At 41.2% G+C, this 20,713-nt stretch overlaps 1 protein-coding gene across 1 annotated transcript in view; it reads right to left on the reverse strand.

Annotated features, from left to right (window-relative positions):
- kalrna (kalirin RhoGEF kinase a) overlaps positions 1-20,713 on the reverse strand; it is a 142,463-nt gene that overhangs the window by 43,995 nt on the left and 77,755 nt on the right. The window contains exons 27-38 of the mRNA XM_019875685.1: positions 19,672-19,854; positions 19,463-19,584; positions 18,998-19,064; positions 18,499-18,608; positions 17,000-17,069; positions 16,831-16,920; positions 15,530-15,622; positions 15,329-15,440; positions 14,899-15,089; positions 14,653-14,754; positions 14,434-14,582; positions 12,970-13,072 (exon numbers count right to left, since the gene is read on the reverse strand). Of these exons, the coding sequence (XP_019731244.1) occupies positions 12,970-13,072; positions 14,434-14,582; positions 14,653-14,754; positions 14,899-15,089; positions 15,329-15,440; positions 15,530-15,622; positions 16,831-16,920; positions 17,000-17,069; positions 18,499-18,608; positions 18,998-19,064; positions 19,463-19,584; positions 19,672-19,854 (1,392 nt within the window). The remainder of the gene's footprint in view (positions 1-12,969; positions 13,073-14,433; positions 14,583-14,652; positions 14,755-14,898; positions 15,090-15,328; positions 15,441-15,529; positions 15,623-16,830; positions 16,921-16,999; positions 17,070-18,498; positions 18,609-18,997; positions 19,065-19,462; positions 19,585-19,671; positions 19,855-20,713) is intronic.

Here is a 20,713-nt window from a genome sequence, read left to right on the forward strand (position 1 = left end):
TATATATGACATCCATCCATCCATTCATCCATCCATTTTCTGATCCATCCATCCATTTTCTGATCCACTTTATCCTCACAAGGGTCGCGGGGTGTGCTGGAGCCTATCCCAGCTGTCTTCGGGCAGTAGGCAGGGGACACCCTGAACCTAGTTCATTATGCCCTATGGTGCAAGGTAACAGTCAAATATTGGTTTTGGCATGAATTTGAAAAATACTAGGTGAAATCTGGAATCATTTTTGTAAACCCTAACCCTTATCTGAATCAGCAATGGTCGCAATCCTAACCACAACACCTCCTTACTTTGGGTTGACTCAGAAAAACTTGGACTGGGTGGGTGGCTTGATGCCATACAGGCCTCTTCATTCCTTTTCCCTTAACCCAGGGGTGTCAAACTCATTTCACATGGTGGGCCACATACGGCCTCGGTAGATGTCAAGTGGGCCGGACCATTAAAATGATACAATACTTTGCTATAAATAACCAAAACAATATGTCTTTCCTTTGTTTTGGTATAAAGAAGCACAAGAACATTAGGAAAATGTTGAAATTTAATGAACATATCTTTTACAAAACATTTCATGAAGCACCTTACATTTCCTTCGACAAATGTGCAATTTACTTTTATCATTCACATATATGCATTGCAACTGATCCCACTGATTGTACAAACTTTAACAAGTAATTGGTATTGAAAAATATAGTAATGCACTTTAAGATTAAACAAGATTCATAAAGAAAGCAAGTTTTAAAGCATTTACACGTGCATATAAAATCTAAATGTAATCCCTGCCTACACCTTACAAACTAAGGAGAGTGCTATTAAATGTGTAAATGTGAGAGTGCTATTGATAGCGTCTGCTGTCATGGGTCTGTCTCAGTGACAGACTGAGGCTGCTGTTGTCTTCTTCTCTGATCAAAACAGTGTCCCCTTGCGGATACTCAATAAATTGCACCTGATTAAAAATATTAATTCTGTGTCTTTAATGCATTTTTTTCACTTTTACATTATCCTGCGGGCCTGATTGAACCTACTTGCGGGCCGGTTCCGGCCCGCGGGCCGTATGTTTGACATCCCCGCTTTACATAATCATCTCGCGGGCCGGATTAAACTCCTTTGCGGGCCGGATCCGGCCCGCGGGCCGTAAGTTTGACACCCCTGCCTTAACCTAACCCGTGTGGGTGATTGGTTCGAGGGCAAGTGAAACTTTCTTCTTCCCTAATCCTATGCAGGGTTGGTTTTCACACCAACCATACCGTTACCCTAATATGGGTTCTTGCCTCTTCTTCCCCATGTGGACTCAACAGAGAACCATCCAGCCCTTCCCATTCATTTTCTCTCACTACGCAAGCCGAATCAGTCCTCTAAAAGGTTCAAATCCACAACACACAAACCAAGCAACACAGAAGATACTGTATTTGTCATTTGTATCAAACATATCAACACCTTTCATAAACATGCTAAAGATTTTAAAAAATAATAATTGAAAAAACAGTTGCCCTGATAGACGGGTAGATAGAAAGGAGTCATTGAGATCAGTTATGACATATGACGTCTTCACCTCAGCCTTTCCAACTCACTCCAATTGTAAGGACGGAAAAATAAGAAAAAAGAAAGGAAAAGAAAACCAGTGTGACCAAAACTGGCTGTATGTTGCACCTCCAACGTAAGTGCAACAGAAGAAAACTAAAATAGGGCTTTAGAAACCACAGAGGCAACAATGCCGAGAAAAGAGCTCAACAGGAAGTCTGTTTTGTCTGGACTGACAACACAAAATATTTTCATCAACATTTATTTTTATACAGCTGTGTGTGGCACATCTTAAATTAGCGCGATGCAAATGTTTAATACCACCTTCAGTGGCCACCTTCAATTCGGCGCCTGACGGCCCGCCAACGACTATGTTTCGCTGGATGATGAACTCAGCCCAACCCTATCCCCGTACTTTGATGAATCTATATATGAGGGCTGTAAAAATGAACATGTTAATAATGAGTTAATTCAAAATTCTTTTAACGCCGATTAATCCATGACCCTCCTTTGGGTTTATAACTGGTCACGATGCAGCAGAGCGGGCAGATGCATCTACGTATGAAGTAATCCTGAGTCACCCCTCCCAAACTGTCTAATTTCTACTACTACAGCTTGATTTTAGCTAGCTAACTATGCCCAACCCCGAAAACGCTTCTCCCCACGATGTCAGCCCTCTGGAAGCCTTTTAGCTTGCGAGCTAGTTAGTAGCTAGTGCCTTTCTCCACGGCGCAGAAAACCATACAACGTTTCAGCGAAATATATTCCAACCACCGAAGGATTTAAGCAGATTTATATCTATATGCTCACATTACCGCAGCTCAAACATGTACGGATGTGTAGTCATAAGAAAGAAGTATTGACAGCTGACCTTAGACAGCGGTGAGGTTGAAGCACTTTTGGCGGACAGGCCCACTGTGTTCAAGAGAATAGCGTCATGATTTTGAAGCCTCATTTTATATACTTGGCGATTTTCTTTTTTTTAATCATTCAAATTCGGCAGGGCTGTTAACAACTGTCTTCTGTGATGTGTCAAATTCGAAAGAAATACTTATTTTACCTTACTTTATTCTATACACATATTACTAAAATCCTCATTGTTTTTTTTAGTCAAGTTGAGTCATCTTCTTGTTCTGAGATTGCTGACATGTGAGTGATGATTTTAAATTTGAGTGGACATTCAGTGTAACATACAGTATACTGTACACAATACAGTGGTAACTTGACTCCATTCATCCATCCATTTTTTTTCGAAAGAAAAAACATACTGTATTGTATAAAAACATAATAAAAGAGAGTGTAAAGAATCGACCAGTTTTTTTTTCATAAAATATAATTGCTGTAAAATGGGACAAAACCAAAGTCACAACACTGCAGTTCTACCCTTATGTTATAATTTTTACAATTTTTGTAGATTTTTGCGTGTTGTCATCTTTAAATCAAAGACAAAGCATAAAAATTGTGTGATATGAAATATTCCAATTCATGTTTTTTATATATATATATATATATGTAGATATATTTTAAGTTTTGGTCATAGCACAGTACCGCTTTTATTGTCCATAGAGGGCAAAAATACAAAGAAAAAAATAACTTTAAATGTATGTATAGCGCTGATGACACTGAACATGTCGAGTGGTTGAAAGTAAAATAAATATTTAGGAATAATAGTTTTACAATTTTTGTAAAATTGTATGTTGCGCTATATAAAATTATTTACATCGACAGCAGCACAAGGGTTAAAATGTGCCTTGAAGGGGAGTGACATGATCAACAAGCAGAGTCTGTTCGTCTGGATGTGAGTTTTGGCCGACTCTTGCTGCTTGTGAGTGTCTTCATTTTGCATTTGCGCATTTGGCTGTTTGTATCGATCAACAAATGGCTTAAAGTGCGCCGGCGATGATGGCTCTCCTTGGTTTTCTATTTCATTTCACTCATGCAGCGGCGTATCTGAAGCTCATAAGCTGTGGCACTTTATGATTAAAGGTGCCACTGTATTGAGACCAGAATGTGTGACTAGCTATTAGCATTTGATAGCCAGCATATGCATTGAGATTTTCTTTCGCCATTGTGCAGGGATGTATATTTCAAAATGCCAGGCAAGATTTCTAACATGTACCCTCAAGTACTGTACATGTAGAGTAGCTGCACCTTTATCTTGATGCTCACCAAAACCTTTGCACCACCTTCCATAAGGTTTATGGTATTTGACCATTTATTCTGTTAGCATGTCAAAAGGACTTCTGCAAAAACAGGGCAAACTCCAATGCGAAAGTGTCTAGATGCTCAGATTTCAGTCAGGACGTCTTGCAGCGCCCTGGCTAATGGCCCGTTTCCTGTCTCTGCGCCTGTCCTGCCAGGCGCGTGCACACACGCCCTGTTTAACCATTAATCTCCTCCTCAATCAGACACACACGCATGCATGATGCCGTAACACCAGCCGTGCGCTTTTACGACACGTTAAGTGAATGTCAACACGGCGCTATGATCAACGTTAGCCACACGCAATCAATGATTAAACTTTTTTTTTTCTCCCTCAAATTGTCTAAAAACGCTCCCCTTGCAAGCACTGTTTTTACACAGCAAGGCTCCCAAGCATTTTTTCCACACATTTTATTGCGACAAATACAGAAAAAATACCATTTGCACACAGCGCAAATGGAAATGAGTCTGTGATGATTCAACATTAAATGTCTTATGAAAATATGATCAGACAAGTGATGGAAACATTTTTTAAAATCTCTTTTGTACACCAAATTCTACAATTATTATTTTCTCAAAGCATTCCAAGTGAGCTTCCCCAAATCAAATATTCATCGATTCATTTATCAATAACTTTCTGTCACTTTCAGTAAAAGAAGTTGTAATGCAGTCAAAGAGCAACAGTACAGCCCGCGGTTCCACTGCCTTCCGGTCATGGTCTAACCTGCCAATATAAATTGCCCCCAGGCGCATGTACTCACTCTGCTGCTCTCTTTGAACAGTTTAAATCTCATCCACTTTGGCATGTCCAGCGCTCCCCGTCGTTTCTCCCCTTCGACAACCAGCAACCACTTTTGGCCTCACAAACACGCCCACATGCTGGCTCGCTCGCTCCGTCCCTCCCTCGCTTGATGAACAAACAGCTGGAGTGTGTGTGTGTGTGTGTGTGTGTGTGGTGGGAGCAGCGCTTTGCCGCTGCTCTCTGTGTATGTGTGTGTACAACAGTCATACGTCCAACAGATGGTTGCTGTGCTACACTGAATGCATTTGATTCATGAGAACACGTGCGGACCATTTCAAGGAAGACCAATTTGGATTTAGTGCGCTGTCTGAAACAAAATATTCACTCTACTGGCCACACTCTGACTTCCTACCACTAATTTACACACTTACAGATGAATTTATGCCGATTTTTAATGTCGTCTTTCACCAGTCAAAGCAGGAACCCTGTCGATTTTGACAAGAGATGCCAAAAGCGATATTTAGGCCATATCGCTTTATGCACGTGCACCTAGTGTAAAATTCCATGAATAAAAAAACAGCTTCCTAAAATTACTAAAACTAAATACAGTTGCAAGAACAAGATTTACGAAAACATGATTTTAAAAATACTTTGAACGACCTTAATCATAAGTGTGGGAAAAGAGAATAGGTTTTCATCGTGACTTCCTCCCACATTCGACTCCATGCTTCGATGAATCGAAGACTGTAAATCACAGAACTCAGACTCAAGGTTCACGCGCCAGAGCGGACACGCCACATCATTTACATGGCCTGCAAAAGCAAACCCTCTGTCAACTTCCATGACCTTGCTATTATTGATCCCAAAATTCCTCAAATTGTCATGTGTAATAAATAATACCATTAAAATTTTTTGTTATCCCTTTTACAGTAACTTTAATAATAATTGAACAAACTGCTCTTCTTGACTTCCGATTATAAAACTAGTAATCTATCAATTTGTTGTGTATAATGTCATCATGCGATGAGATGACATTGATCTGGTTTCACCGTCTTAATGGCCCTCTGAGGGGAGCCGTAATACCAAAGTGGCGCGCAGCAAAAATGAGTTTGACACTCCTGCTCTAAATTGCTCATTGATGTGAATATGGGTGTGAATTCATGATTCTTTGACCGGTGACTCATCCAGGGTGGACAGCGCCTCTCGCACAAAGTTAGCGGAGTTCAGCTGGAGCTCACCTGCCACCCTAATGAGCAGTACAGAAAATGGATGGATGGATGAAACGCCTGAGCTTTAACGCCTTCACCCCGGGTGGAATCCGTAAAATAACTCATTTTAAAAGAACAACTGTACAATTAAGAAAGGTATTGGCCACAGTAGAACAAATTATTTCTCATTAGAGGATTTGACATGAACAGTTTTATCTTAATCTGGAACAGAGTGTGTTAACTTTTGGGTAATCTTCACTCAGACAAAGAGAAAAAAAACAAGGTTGTTAAAAAAAATAAAAAAACTGAAGTTTTCCAACAACAACCAGAAACAGTAGCTTCCCGCCTTGCGCACGCACACACCCACCCACACACACACACACACACACACACACACACACACACACACACACACACACACACACACACACACACACGCACACTTGCACAATGGAACATCTGACGATGCCAGCATGGTCCTGCTATCATTCAGTTTGGCCTCTTTTAGTGTGTTGCGGTGCGCCATGATCTTTTAAAAACCCTTTACATAACACCATAAACAGTTTTTAGTTTTTCCTCTGACAAAGCCTCACTGTACGCTCGCTCCGTTGTCAAAGATTATGAAATCACGTTTGTGTTTTAAACATACGTTCGATTTGATTGTCAGGGTTCCTATTTTATTTTTATTTTTTTTACTCGAAATGACAGCTAAATATAAAACATGATGTAGTATGATGAAACCGAGGGAGCCTTGCACATGTGCTGCTTTGCATGAGACGAAATAACCTTGTCGAAGAAGTTTTATAAATGAAGAACATTTAAGTGGATCTGGATTTTTTTCCCTCTTGTTTGATGCTGTTAGGAAAATAGTAGGGTAGGATCCCTCACCCCACCCCCAACCCCCACCCCCACCCACCCAAAATAATAAAATAGGCATAACTTTTCTAATGACCGTAATATGGGCCATCAGAATTCCAAGAAAGATGCTCTCTTTGCCAGAAAATATTAACACAGCGACGTGCAACCTCACATGAACTGTTAAAAATCCCCCCAAAACTTTGAACCCACAAAGTCATACTATAAATAATAATCAGCATCATCATTATTATTATCTGTTTCATTCCCCGCCCCCACTACATTTTAGTCAAGCAAGTGAACCACTACTTGGTCAGTGAATAAATAATTAATGAAATGAATACAACAATGATTGGGAAGATTTTTAAAGATGTACAGGGTGTCCATAAAGTCTCTTTACCATTTCAAAAATTGATTAAAAATGCAATTGATTAGATATTTTATTCAGATTTGTTCTTTTGTATTCAGTGTTTATTAAAGTTTTTTATCACACTGCCCAAAGGTGAATGTGTGGTGTGGGATCATGTGCAATCAAATAATTGGTCCATTTTTCTTCAATGAGACATCAATTTCTGCAAATGTTTACCTTGACCTTTGAACTGAATGTGTGGCACCACAACTGAATGACCTTCAACCAACCATCATTTTTCAGCAAGATGGTGCACCACCACATTGGGGGCTGCATGTTCGTGGGTTCCTCAATCAAACATTTCCAGACCGGTGGATTGGAAGGGATGGGCCAATTCCTTGGCCGCCACGTTCACCAGATATCACTCCCCTGGACTTCTTTCTATGGGGCTATGTTAAAGATATCGTGTGTCGAACAAAGCTAAGGGACATTACTGACCTAAAGCAAAGGATTACTGATGCCATTGCCATAATTGATGAGGCTATGCTACAGCGAACATGGCAACAAATCGAGTACCGTCTTGATGTGCTTCGTGCAACTAATGGTGCCCATGTAGAAGTGTATTAAAAGAGGTAAAAAAAAAACCTTTAATAAATGCTGAATACAATAGAACAAATATGAATAAAATATCTAATCAATTGCATTTTTAATACATTTTTGAAATGGTAAAGAGACTTTATGGACACCCTGTATTTTCTTAATTTTGAAATCCATCCGTCTGCTTTAATGGAGGACAACAGAAATCTGAGAATATTTGATGTTGATCGGCTGAAATTTGGTCATGATTTTGTTTGATAAAAAATAAAATACATGGGAAGAGGACCTTGAAAAAAAATAATTGCATACCAAATCAAAATAGCAAGACAGGACTATGGAGAGAAAAAACTGCAATCAGATAAATTCTCTCACCACTCTGAGACTCAAATTGACTTCACTTGAGTAATATCAGAACACAACGCAGAGGAAACCAACCCTCCCACTGGTTATAAAGGCAAATATTAAGCCCACAAACATAAAAAACTATATAGAATAATAATTTGAAATACATTTCATGACATTTTTCGGGCATCTATAGAAATGACAAATGCATTTCCTATATTATGTATAATTGTCTGCATTCAAATCTTGCATTTTTTTTTTATCAAAGTTGAATTCTTGACTCTGCTAATTGACACCTGCAATTGTGCACTCTCTTACACACAGCCACACACAGACACTCACACACATTATGCAATCACACACACTGATCTGAACCATGGCCAATCTCTGTAGTATTACACAGTGTGGCCTTTTCACTGCGCAACCCGACGCCCACACACTGCTTGGCCCTTAAATGTCAATGCCGTTCAACACACATGCACGCACACACATTTTGTGACATGGGTTGATGCATCCTTTCCTGTATGCTAGAGCGTTTTTCGCCCATTGCAGGGACTATTTCTGTTTAAAAAAAAAAAAACGCTCTCCTGAGGAGCGGCCTGGTGGTCGACTGGTTAGCGCATCTGCCTCACAGTGCAGAGGTGCAGGGTTCGATACTGGCTCCGGCCTTCCTGTGTGGAGTTTGCATGTTCTCCCCGTGCCTGTGTGGGTTTTCTCCGGGTAATACGGTTTCCTCTCACATTTTAAAACATGCATGGCAGGCAGGCTAATGGAACACTATAAATCAGTGGTTCTTAACCTGGGTTTGATCGAACCCCAGGGGTTCGATGAATCAGTCTGAGGGGTTCGACGGAGACTCTGCCATGGAAGGTATGACACACCCGGCTCAACATGTCAATTAGTTATGACACGCCCGCTTGGCCGCCAATGGCTGTGGATGATCACATTACATTGCTTGTCCAATCAGTGTAGCGAGCAATTTAGTTCGCTCAGCAGTCAGCATGACTGTCGTGATAGTACGTCATGTGTTTTGGTTTTTTAATGTTTTAACACATGCTATGTCGAGCAAAAAAAGAACGTGGTTGGACGAATATGTACAATATGGATTCACATGCATCACGGAACATGATGGGACACAGCATCCTATCTGCATGATTTGTCATGCCAAGTCGAGCAACTCTTGTCTCGCACCTATAAAACTGAAGGAACACTTCTTGAACCATATTTTAATTTTTCACTAAGTTTGTGAGCATGAGTAATTGTTCGTCTATGGGTGCCCTGCGATTGGCTGGCAACCAGGGTGCCATCCCGCCTACTGCTCTCTCTCTCTCTCTCTCTCTCTCTCTCTCTCTCTCTCTCTCTCTCTCTCTCTCTCTCTCTCTGTGTGTGTGTGTGTGTGTGTGTGTGTGTGTGTGTGTGTGTGTGTGTGTGTGTGTGTGGAAATGGAGTGAATGAAACACTGCCACACTAAGATCCATTGAAAAAGTGATTCAACGTCCTGAGAATCCTGAATTCTCAGGTCGTTGTATCAATCACAACTGGGTTGTTGTGGTGGCAATCAATTCAATGCCCGGAGAATGAATGAGAATATTCACAGCTACTGCATGTCTAATTCAAAAACTGTGAAATCAGGGAGTATAAAATATTGCTACATTAAACTCAGTTGAAAAACATGTTTGTGTAGGGTTTGTCACATGCTTGCAATAAAAGTACGAAAAAAACATAACCATGAGGCATGATGACTCGTGCCATGCTGCACAGTCCTAACAAAAGGATGAGCAGTTACAGTCAGACGCCAAAACAATTAACTCAAAGGCCCCTCTGAAAGTCTAATCTCCTAACCTTTATGCCACCTTTCCTTCACCTTTGTTGTATTATGTCATTGGCAGAGATGGACATTCCGTCGGTGGGACGTTACGGTTCATCTTTCTCTTTGTCCCGGACGGACAACCATTTTGGGGACAGAGGATGGAGAACGGGAATTTTTTTTAAAAGGACGGACTAAGTAAGGCCGGAAGTGGGTTTTAGTACGGCCTTTTAATCGTCTCTAACCGAATTATAAGTATGTGGTGTCAGGAGGCAAAATAACAAGGCCAGAGTGGAGCCAAACACTGTATCTTCTTAACAGGCTATTAACAGTACAACACTAGTTTGTACGACTCAGTCACCATTACAGGTATCCTCTTATTCCTTTTTCATCTCAACAATACTTTTATAGCGACACTGCCTCCTAGTGTACACTCAAAGAACTTAAAGTACCTCTGGACACCCATTTTAACGACTGACAGAGGAACATGCACAGCCTGTCTTAAGTGTGTAATTACCCCCCCCCCCGGGCCCCATGCGTTTCAGGTGCCCCCCTGAAGGCTGGGCTCTGGTGATGGGTGTGCCTCTGCCGTTAACCTCTCTCCCACGGTGTCATGCACAGACGCTTTTTTTGTTTTTCTCGGACTGGTGAAATGCAAGGATGGAAGTGCTTTAAAAGGATGAGGGTGGATGATGGAGTGGAGGATGATTATGAAGTGTAAAAAGGCCAATAAAAATCTTTGAAATACTTACTGTACCGCATTATAATTACACAAAATCTGTGAAATTATAAATACCTGACGTTTTTTTTTTTTTACTACATCCTCCATTATCAAAGGTAGAACAAAACTTTTTTATGCTCCCTACTTCAAGAATTATTGTGGCACTGCCTTTTTTAATTTTAACTCACACCTTTGACTCTCCCCTTTTTCTCTTGATGTGCATGGAGCAGGAAGTATTTTTAAAGGTGGAGAAACTTTTGTTTTCATTTACACGTATGTTGTAAGTATTTTAATGTATTTAATGTAAGTATTTTAATACATTGTTGCGCCATATAGTTAGTGCAGGGGTACGCTGTATCAATAACATTGACCAAGAGAACATTATTTTCTGCTGTTTTCATCAGGCTTTGTGATTGAGATGATTAAACGCAACCAACACAAGAAATCTTGAAGTGTGTCATCAATGTTCTTAAATACAAATACAAATACAATACAATCGGACAGCACCAGTTACACTTGGTGACATGACGACCGGCGCCTGTCTGGTCGCCGGGGTACGCTTTTCACATGGCTCAAGTCCGCTGCTCACCCTAAGCCTCCCCCTTGGGGCGGAGACAGTGTACGTGAGGTGTGGCCAGTCACGCACTTTTGTGTGTTCTGTGTGCGTGATTTCCTTTAATGTTGTTTCATGCTCTTTCATCTTCTCATGTTGTCGTGCGGTTGATGTTCCATTTGCTAGGCTAGTGTGTTTGATTTTATTATTACAGTAGAACTTTGATAGAACAGTTTTGATTTCTAATTAATCATATCTTCACCTCAACCCATTGAAATGCTGTTTCATCTTATCGTAGCTGTGTCGCTCTTTGTTGGGGTTTGAGGTGATGTCACCATGGCTGGATGTGGTCATGATGTTACATTTGGAGTGGAGAAGCAGAGGTTACTCTGCCCCAGCAGGTCTGGCCACACATTTGACAACACGGTCATTAACTCACCACTGACCCCCACCGCTAGCGCCACGCCGATTACCCAATCAGGACCCAGGCCCACACAGTTAGTATCAGTCGAAGCATTTGGAGGCATGATTACAACTTTTGCCAAACAGATCAGAGACAACATCTCGGCCATGCTTAGCACTATAAACCAGGCTGGTACCTTCCAGCCTTAGCCTCCCTCTTTGGGTCAGTCATACAGCAATGCTGATTTGCCTCAAGTGAGAGTTGTTGTGCAGACTGATGCCAAAGCACCACCACCTTACTTCAGGGGTGACCGTACTGATGCATTTTCTGTTCGTGAGTGGGTGGACAGAGTGAAATGTCACTGTCATGCTTAAATGTTTAAGCGGATTATGTCAAAGCGAACAGGGAAAGCTCGGGATGTTGTAAAGGTGTCGTTGGGCAGCCGCCCTGGAGTCAGCGAATATGACCTCCCCACAGATTTGTTTGACATATTGAAACGTAACTTCAGTGAGCTGTCAGACTCACACTTGCCCAATAAAGACTTTTACGGCACTATTCCCCGTCTTAACAAGTCTATTGATACTGCTGATGAATGCCTCCGGGGACGGGCAAAATCTGTTGAGTATCACAGTGTTGAAATTGTCTTGACGTTCATTAGTCAGTGTGCAGACCCTTGTCTTGCCATGTCGTTTCAAGTTAAATACCCTGATCAGCGAACTGCGGATGAGGTTCAGGAGCGCTTGAATGCTCACATGAGAAATGTTCGGAAGTTGGCAGTTCAGCCTCAACAAGTCATGGGTTTGTCTGCTTATGATCAGAGCTTGGTGACTGATTGATCTACGCCACACCCTGTCTCCATAGCATACCAACAGATGCCATCCTCGGTCTCTCTGCCAGTCTCGTGACCCCTTCAACCGATCAACAAACAGCACGGATGTTCAGCAGGTTGTGTCATTGTTTGACAAGGTTCTCTCCTTGCACAGCGCTTCTCTGGAAAGGAATCCAGTTCGTTGTGCCAGAATCTCTAAAGGCAGATTTGTTGTCCGGTGTTCATGATCATGCTTGTCATCAAAGACAGCCTCGCACAGTCTCTTTAGCGCACCAGCGGTTTTTCTGGTACTAACATGGAAAAGGATGTTCGCAATCATGTGAAGCACTATCATAGATGCATTCTCAGCAAGACCCCAGAGCCAGCAGCGAGGGCGCCACTTGAAAGTATTAAGACCTTTGCCCCTCTGGAGCTTGGGTGTGTTGACGTTTGGTCAGCTGAAGACAATCACAACAAATCCGTGGATGTTCTCATAGTCACTCATCACTTCACAAAATTTGCCAAGACCAGACTGCTGAGAAGCTGTGGGACAATTATTTCTGCATTTACGGGTTCCCCCAGCGCCTCCACTCTGACCAAGGTGCAAACTTTGAAAGTGAACTGATTACTGAGCTCTTGCATTTGTTGGAAATTGACAAGTCCCATACTTCACCTAGCCCCTCGCCTCGGTCTCAGGAAAGAAATTAATCCTGGCACCTTGACTGATTCACTACACATTTGAAGAGCACCACAAAATGATGAACTCATTACACTATTTAGAGCACTGCATAATAGATCAGGAGTGATTCCGAACACAAATTATGACTCAAAAAGGTGAACTTGCTTCCTTACCTTGTCGCTGTCCACTGTGTTCTGCGAGGTTCTGGATGCGATGGAGATGGTGTCCGGTTGACTACTGCCATCTCCCTGACTGTCTCCGTCCTCCCCTCCATCCCTAATCATAAACACACATGCAGATATAACCAGAGGAAGCTTTGGAAAAACTCTGATACTGCCCGAATGCTTGGAGATTCCATCAACAAGCTGAACGAACTCTGTCAAAAAAGGGCATTGTGACGCTGCTTGGTGTTGTCGCAGTAATAGCAATTCCCATAAATCAAAGAGAATATCAAAAATGCCTTTGAGTAATTTTGGATGCTCTTTTTGCATGTGTTGCTACTCAATAAATGTGAAAATAGACATTTTTTGAAGGCTTATAATTACTGTAATGTCCATGCTAATTTACATAATCGTTTTTTGTTTTTTCAAAGTGATTGATTACGTTGCCTTGTGTTTACCGGTAATTAAGTTTAAGATTTTAAAGTGTAGAGGTTAAAATAATAATAATAATAATATATTTTATTTGTCGGCGCCTTTCTAAGCACTCAAGGACACCTTATAACAAGCAGTTAAAAACACAAATACAATGTTAAAAACAACATCAAATAAAATAAGATAAAATAAAACAAAATAGAGATAATGGATTTATGGTCAGAGTGAATAAGCTTGTCTAAACAGATGTGTTTTGAGGCTGAATTTGAAACGTTTTCATGAGTCTATGTTACGAAGGTCAACGGGGAGTGTGTTCCATAGCTGGGGAGCAGAGCGACTGAAGGCTCTGCTCCCCATGGTGACGAGGCGGGCGGGGGGGACAGTGAGGAGGAGAGAGGAGGAAGAATGAAGAGAGCGGACAGGTGTAGCAATGTGGATGAGGTCAGATAGGCATGGAGGGGCAAGGTTGTGGATAGCTTTGAAAGTAAGGAGTAGGATTTTATATTGATTGCGGTGTATAATGTGGAGCCAGTGGAGATGTTGGAGGACAGGTGTAATATGGTTTTTGGATGGTGTGAGTGTGATAATGCGAGCGGCTGAATTTTGGATCAGCTGAAGCTTATGGAGGGTTTTTTGAGGAAGACCGAGCAGGAGGGAGTTACAGTAATCAAGTCGGGAGGTGGCGAGGGTGTGAACGAGGATAGCAGTGGAATGAGGGGTGAGAGAAAAGCGGAGCCGGTGGATGTTTCTTATGAAAATATGCAGAACGAATGATGTGGTTGATATGTGAGGTGAAGGAGAGTGTGCTATCGAGGTCTTTCTATATCATGGATTTTACCGATCATGGGTAAGTCTGCAACGTATCCCTTGTGACAAATGGGAGTTTGCTGTATTTTATGATATGTTTATGAACTTATCCAATTAGTTGATAAAAACATTCAATCAAATTTTAGCGCTAAGCAGCCAACAGGCAGCCTGTGACATTTTATGACAAGGATTAACATTGAAATTCATGGTTATTGTGTTAAAAAATAAATCCGTCACCTCTTGGCATTATTGCGAGGTTTGGTGAGTGTTGCCGTTTTGGGGAGCTGAACTGGCTCCTTCAGTGCGCCTTTCAGGTGAGTCATTCTCTCCTGGATCACCTCCCTGATGTTCTTTATCCACTCCTGTTTAGCTTCTACACTGGACGCCTGCATGAGAACCAGAACATTGACTCAACGTATTGTTTACTATTCATAATGTGTATTTGCCTCTACTTGCCTTCAGTACAGTTTTATTATCAGAAGAGGGGGTTCGCCCAGCCCAGAGTGCAAATTTACATGGGTCGCCTTCGATGTGCTCCGTCACCCCCAACTCTGATGTCTGCAGTACAAATCAAGAATGTGATGTGACCACAAAGGTTCTGTTACGGCAGTGCGAAGAGACACCCACAGTAGCTGCGATCTTTGTCATTCTTTTGATATAGGCAACGATTGTTTTGTGCCACACGAAGCGGACCACACTCACCAGTAGTCTGTGTTTGTACTGGTACTTGGTTCTGCCCACTGAATCTTTGAACTCCTTGCTGAAGACCAGTGAGAATTCAAACAGAAAGAGGTGTCGGTCCCGCCCCTTTCGGATGAGTGAGCGCGGGTCCCAAACCTGGAAACTGTCTTGCAGGATCAACTCGCCCTGCACATCCAAGTTCTCCTCAAAACCTGGATTGGAGGACAGTCAAGTTCACTTCAACCTGAGCTTTATTAGAAATCAAGCTTTATAAGAGAGGAAACCAAAAGATTTGTGCAGCGGGGCCATGGTCAGAAGATGACATCGGATCTTATGAAAAGTAAGGAGTTGTCAATAGATAGATAGATAGATAGATAGATAGATAGATAGATAGATTTTTTTTCCACAAATGCATGTGTTTTTTTAGATGTAGCAGTGGTTGGGCTTTTACCTTCCAACATGGCAAGGTGCATGGCATCGTTGGCTCTCTTTGGCACGCTAAGCATGACGTCCAGACCATCTTTGATCTCCCCTTTGCCCTCCTCGCAACATGACAGCAACTCCTACAGCACGCCAGTTTCCATGCGGTATCCATCATCATCAATGCGAGCATATTATTATTATTCCGATTATTATTACTACTCTGTCCCACCTTGAGCAGCAGCTGGTACTTGGTGATTCTCTGCACCGGTTTGATGAGGTACGACGAAATCGAGTTGGCCAGACCACTTCGCTGCTGGATGTCCTGCTCACGCAATATACACAGAATCACAAATTATGACAGCACTCATCTGCAAAAACATTTGGGACAACTGCCTCAAAATAATGATCAGACTAATATGTTATTATTACAACACCCACCCGCACCCAATCACCCCCCCCACCCACACACACATATATAAAATGTTCATATTATACGTACATCCCTGTTCATATTTATATATACATGTAGACATGTGTATCAATATTGTATCTATTTTCTAATTCTTATCATTTATTTATTTTTCTCTTGGACTTAAACCCTCTTAAAAAGTGCCAAGACAGAGGCCATTGACAGCTTACGTGAAAATACTACCCTCTGTTGGACAACTAAGGTAACTACAAATTCATCCAAAGGTGGTTTTTAAATCCCCATTTTCCATAGCGCGTGTCCCTGATAGGGCCAAAGGTGACAGCCAACCCTAGCTGTCTTTGTGCGAGAGGCAGGGAACACTTTACCCTGGTCGCCAACCAATCACACATACAAACAACTGCTCATATTTACACCAATTTAGAGTCTTCAATTCACCTAATCTGCATATTTTCAAATGTTTGAGGAAGAAAGAGTAAAAGCCACTCAAGCACAGGGAAAACATGCAAACTCCACATGGGAGGGCCTGAGCCGGGATTTGAACCCAGAACCTGAGCAAAAGTGGTAACAATGTGTCCCATGCTGACCTCTTGACATAAATATTCATTCATTCATCCATCCATTTTCCTAATCTAATTTCCTCACAAGGGTCGCAGGCGCGCTGGAGCCAAACCCAGCTGTCTTCGGGCAGTAGGCGGGGTACACCTTGAACCCGTTGTCAGCCAGTCGCAAAGCACACAGACAAACAACCAAACACTCACATTCACACCTAGGGACAATTTGGAGTGTTCAATCAGCCTGCCATGCATGTTTTTGGAAAGTGGCAGGAAACCCGGAGAAAACCCACACAGGCATGGGGAGAACATACAAACTCCACATAGCAGGGCCGGACTTGGAATCGAACCCTGCACCTCTGCACTTTGAGGCCAACATGATAACCAGTCGAACACCGTGCTGCCCGACATGAATATTCATTTTTATTTATTACATTTCCTTTAGTACTTGTTTGCCTGATGGCAACACATGACCTGGAGCCTTTTCTGCAATTACTTAAAATGTAATAATAAAAAAAAAAATAATAATAATAATAATAAAATACTTACATCAAAAAAGGTGCCGGCATGCTCTAGAATGAGCTGGCTCGAGTCGGGTTTGTTCTTGCAGTAATCCACGTAAATGTGGAATTTATCCGCCTGCATCACATCAGACGGAACGAGACTTTGCATGATTTGTGGGATGCGAATTGTTCTAATATTTGAATAAAGTTTTTACCCATGTGACGAAGCAATGGCCCACATCCTCTGGCAACTGCTCATAGTTGACAAGCTCCTTCAAGAAAATACTGCAGGTGCACACGCATAAGAAACATAGCAGTCATATGTTCTCAATGAACACACTGGGCCCTTATTCAGCACTACTTTCACAAGCATGTTCTCCAACAAAAACAAGCATGTCCTGACAAATCCCAAAAGAGGAAATTTGCCAGTAAAAGTCAGACACTTTGGGAAATAATGGATTTCAAGAGAAAATATAGCGAAAGATGCTGGTTCACTTTAGGATGATGTTGAACGGCGAGAGAGTTTCCACATGTCAGTAGAAGAAACAAGTCATCGACCTAATTTGAGGTTTTAGATGGATTGTGAATTCAACAGTATTAATGGGAGCAGTTACAGATTCGGAACAAACCATCAGTCAATATATTAACCAAAGGTTGGATTAACCAGTTTAATTCTGAATTGTTAATTTGAACCCTTTCATGCACCCTGTAATCTGATCACATGATAAACTGTCCACTGTAGTAATCGCTGTCCCTGAAAGTGTTAATCAAAACAATCGTATGCTTTCAGCTTTGTGGGGTAAATTGATGGAAGGTTTTTTTTCCTCACTCACCAGTGAACAAAGCAAGGACCCTAAAGGTATGCTAGGATAATTTTAGTGTGAATGAATATGCCGACCATGACACCTTTATGATGAACTACAGTAGAATACAGATTGCAACAGGTCAATCTTCCAATGAATGCTATATTTGGACAACAAAAATGCTCTGTTGTTACTAAAATGATGCATTGGGTTAGAAAAATCAAGAATATTTTTAGTGCGGTCAATATCAATCAATCAATTGATAATTTTTAATAATCGAGTAATCGTTTAGAGCCATTGTTTATTGTAGAATTGTCCAAATCCTCTGATTTCAGCCTCTCGACAATAATTGTTAATTGATTTGTGTACTCATTCATGAAAAAAGACTAACTTAAGTAACTTACATCATATGTTTTGCCTCAAAATTGAACATGTCGCTATTACCAATCAGTGAGTGGACAAATCTCCCATCGGAACACTGAAAACTGATGTAATATATTTGGCAAAGGAAGTGGTTGGTTACCACAGGAATGCACTATTTTGCCATTGAAACAGTATTTTGGGTTGGACAAAAACTTTGAATAGCCTATGACTTTTGTTTATTTGTTTCGCTGCTAAAATATTCTATTAAAGCCACTATTCTTTAAAGCCTGTGTGGATATTATTATTTTTCCACAACACGTGCAAGCTGTTATAGCTCCCAACATTTGTCCATATAGTGCATCACACATTACATGATTCTGTACAACAATCCAAAATTCACACCGCTCTGAGTGGAGTTCCTCATGGAAAGGTTTCGGGTCCATTAATGTTCTTAAAGGTTTGAAGCTGTCTGCCTTAGTAATATCAATGTGTAATAAAATTTAAATAAAATGTCAACGAACAAAAAATAATTCTGAAAAGTCCCTCACTTGTTGTGGAAGTCGTAGATCTCCTGCATGTTGCCGAAAATGACATGTTCCTTGTTGGCGATGGCAGGCGGGATCTCGTCCCCGCCCCTGGTCATCTCACATAAGTAGGTCTGGAATAAACAGCGATGATTACAAATTAACATTTGCTTTTTCAATAACACAACCAACAAAACACAGGCCACCACAAAGGTTTACATATATTTGTCATTTCATGCCTCAAATGAGGATAAATGTAATAACAACCTACACAAAAAATTACAATCTGATCAGATGTCTTTTTATACAGAAGCTTAATAGGTGATATGGGATTCTCTAAATTGTTACCAAATGCATAATCTGGATCAGATGTGGATTAAATGTGATCATACATAGCAATGTGAGAAGCTCTAAAGGAGGTGTGTTGTCTTTAAAACGGTAGACAGGAAGTTGCACATAATACAGGGTTTTGCCCGGAATTAAAATTTGAACGGCCTGGTGAACAAAAGGCTTGTTTTCTCACCTCCAGACATTCCTGGAGATCTCTGACGTAAGTCTTCTCCGTCTGCAGGAGCTCAGCCATGATGAACCTAAAGAAAGACAGTTTTTATGTGAATAAAACCCCTCAAAATACAAACTATAATTTCAAGAAAAAGGTTCACAATAGTAGCAGTAGTAGTAGTAGTCGTAGTAGTAGTAGTGGTAGTAGTAGTAGTAGTAGTAGTAGTAATAGTAGTAGTAGTAGTAGTAGTAGTAGTAGTAGGTTTGAGCCTGGACCACTTTGATTTCACATTGTGAGTTCAGTTAAAACAGGAGCCAGTTCTCTTTCTGGACCACTGACTGGGCCTCCATGAATGCAATTTTCAGGCAAAGCAGAGCCAACCTGGCCCAATTTGTCAACACAATGCGTGTTCAGTTAAAGCCACGAGTTTTGCAAAAAAATGCTGCCTCATCACTCCGGTTTGTTTGGGTTCCAAGTTGTACTCACTCTTTCTTCCTCGCCGACTTCCTCTTCTCCTCATTGACCTCATCGTTGGGCTCCCGCAGTTTGATCTCGGGGTCGTCCGACAAGCTGGCGGGAATAATATCCAACTCTAAGTCCTTGTTGTCCTGAATAATGATGAGCAAAAGAATAAAAACATGATGTGATTGAACATAGTGTAAATGTACTGTATGACAAATGTGAGCTATTCCCACCTCGGAAGAGACGCCCAGGCTCTTTTCCAAGCTCTCCTGGTACTTGGCCATTCGCAGGGAGAAGTCGCGGTAGCGGCGGTCTACCGTGCTCACCCATCGCTTCAGCTCCACAACGTGGACGTGGCCTTTCTCTACCAGGTTGTCAGCCAGCTGGATGAGGAGCTTCACCTTCTCCTTTGTTTGCTGGTGGCACGAGCGCACAATCCTTAGTGCACTTTTTTTTTTTTTTTTTTGGTTGGGCTTTCAACATGGGCCAAAAATTGTATCGTCTCCTTCCATTTAGACAAATTATGACATATTTTCAACTTCACCACTAGGTGAAGCACTGTAATGCAAGGATCCCCAAGACCACATTGAAAAAAGGTAAAATCTTGTGCAAAATTCTTTATGCTTTACTTTTTTAGGTAAAACTTTTGCATCTACACATTTACTAAACATTTCAATAAATATTTATATCACAAGGAAGACTAATATTGAAATCCTGGATTTTGATCTTGTGCGATTGGCTGGCAACCAGTTCAGGGTGTCCCCCGCCTACTGCCCGAAAACAGCTGGGATAGGCTACAGCACGCCTCGCGACCCTTGTGAGGATAAAGCGGTTCAGAAAATGGACGAACGGATGGATTTTGATCTTTATTGAGACATTGGTAAACAACATTTTTTGTTGGTGTTCCACTGACACTTTTGCATGTTTTTGTGTGTGTTTTATTCTTCATTTTTGATTGTGGCGATATTATTGTTTGTTGTACCATTTTGGTATTTGTAAAAAAGAAAAAAAATTGCGAGGCTCCTATAAAAGATTTGAATCTAATGAGAATAAACTTTTATTTTTTCAGATAAAAAGTCTTGTGGGGAAAAAAAGTTGCATTTTACATGAACATCATGTTTTGTCTTCCTTTCCCTTTGTCAAATTGAGACTCTTCTTTTTCTTATAAAAAGATGGATTTATTCTGGGGAAAAAAAGAGTTGGTTTTTTTAGTTTTTTTTTTTAGTATTATATGTATTTTTTTTTTCAGAATGGCCCTACAACTCCACTTCTAAA

Source organism: Hippocampus comes, unplaced genomic scaffold, assembly GCF_001891065.2.
Source record: "Hippocampus comes isolate QL1 unplaced genomic scaffold, H_comes_QL1_v1.1 scaffold234, whole genome shotgun sequence".
Classification (NCBI taxonomy): domain Eukaryota; kingdom Metazoa; phylum Chordata; class Actinopteri; order Syngnathiformes; family Syngnathidae; genus Hippocampus; species Hippocampus comes.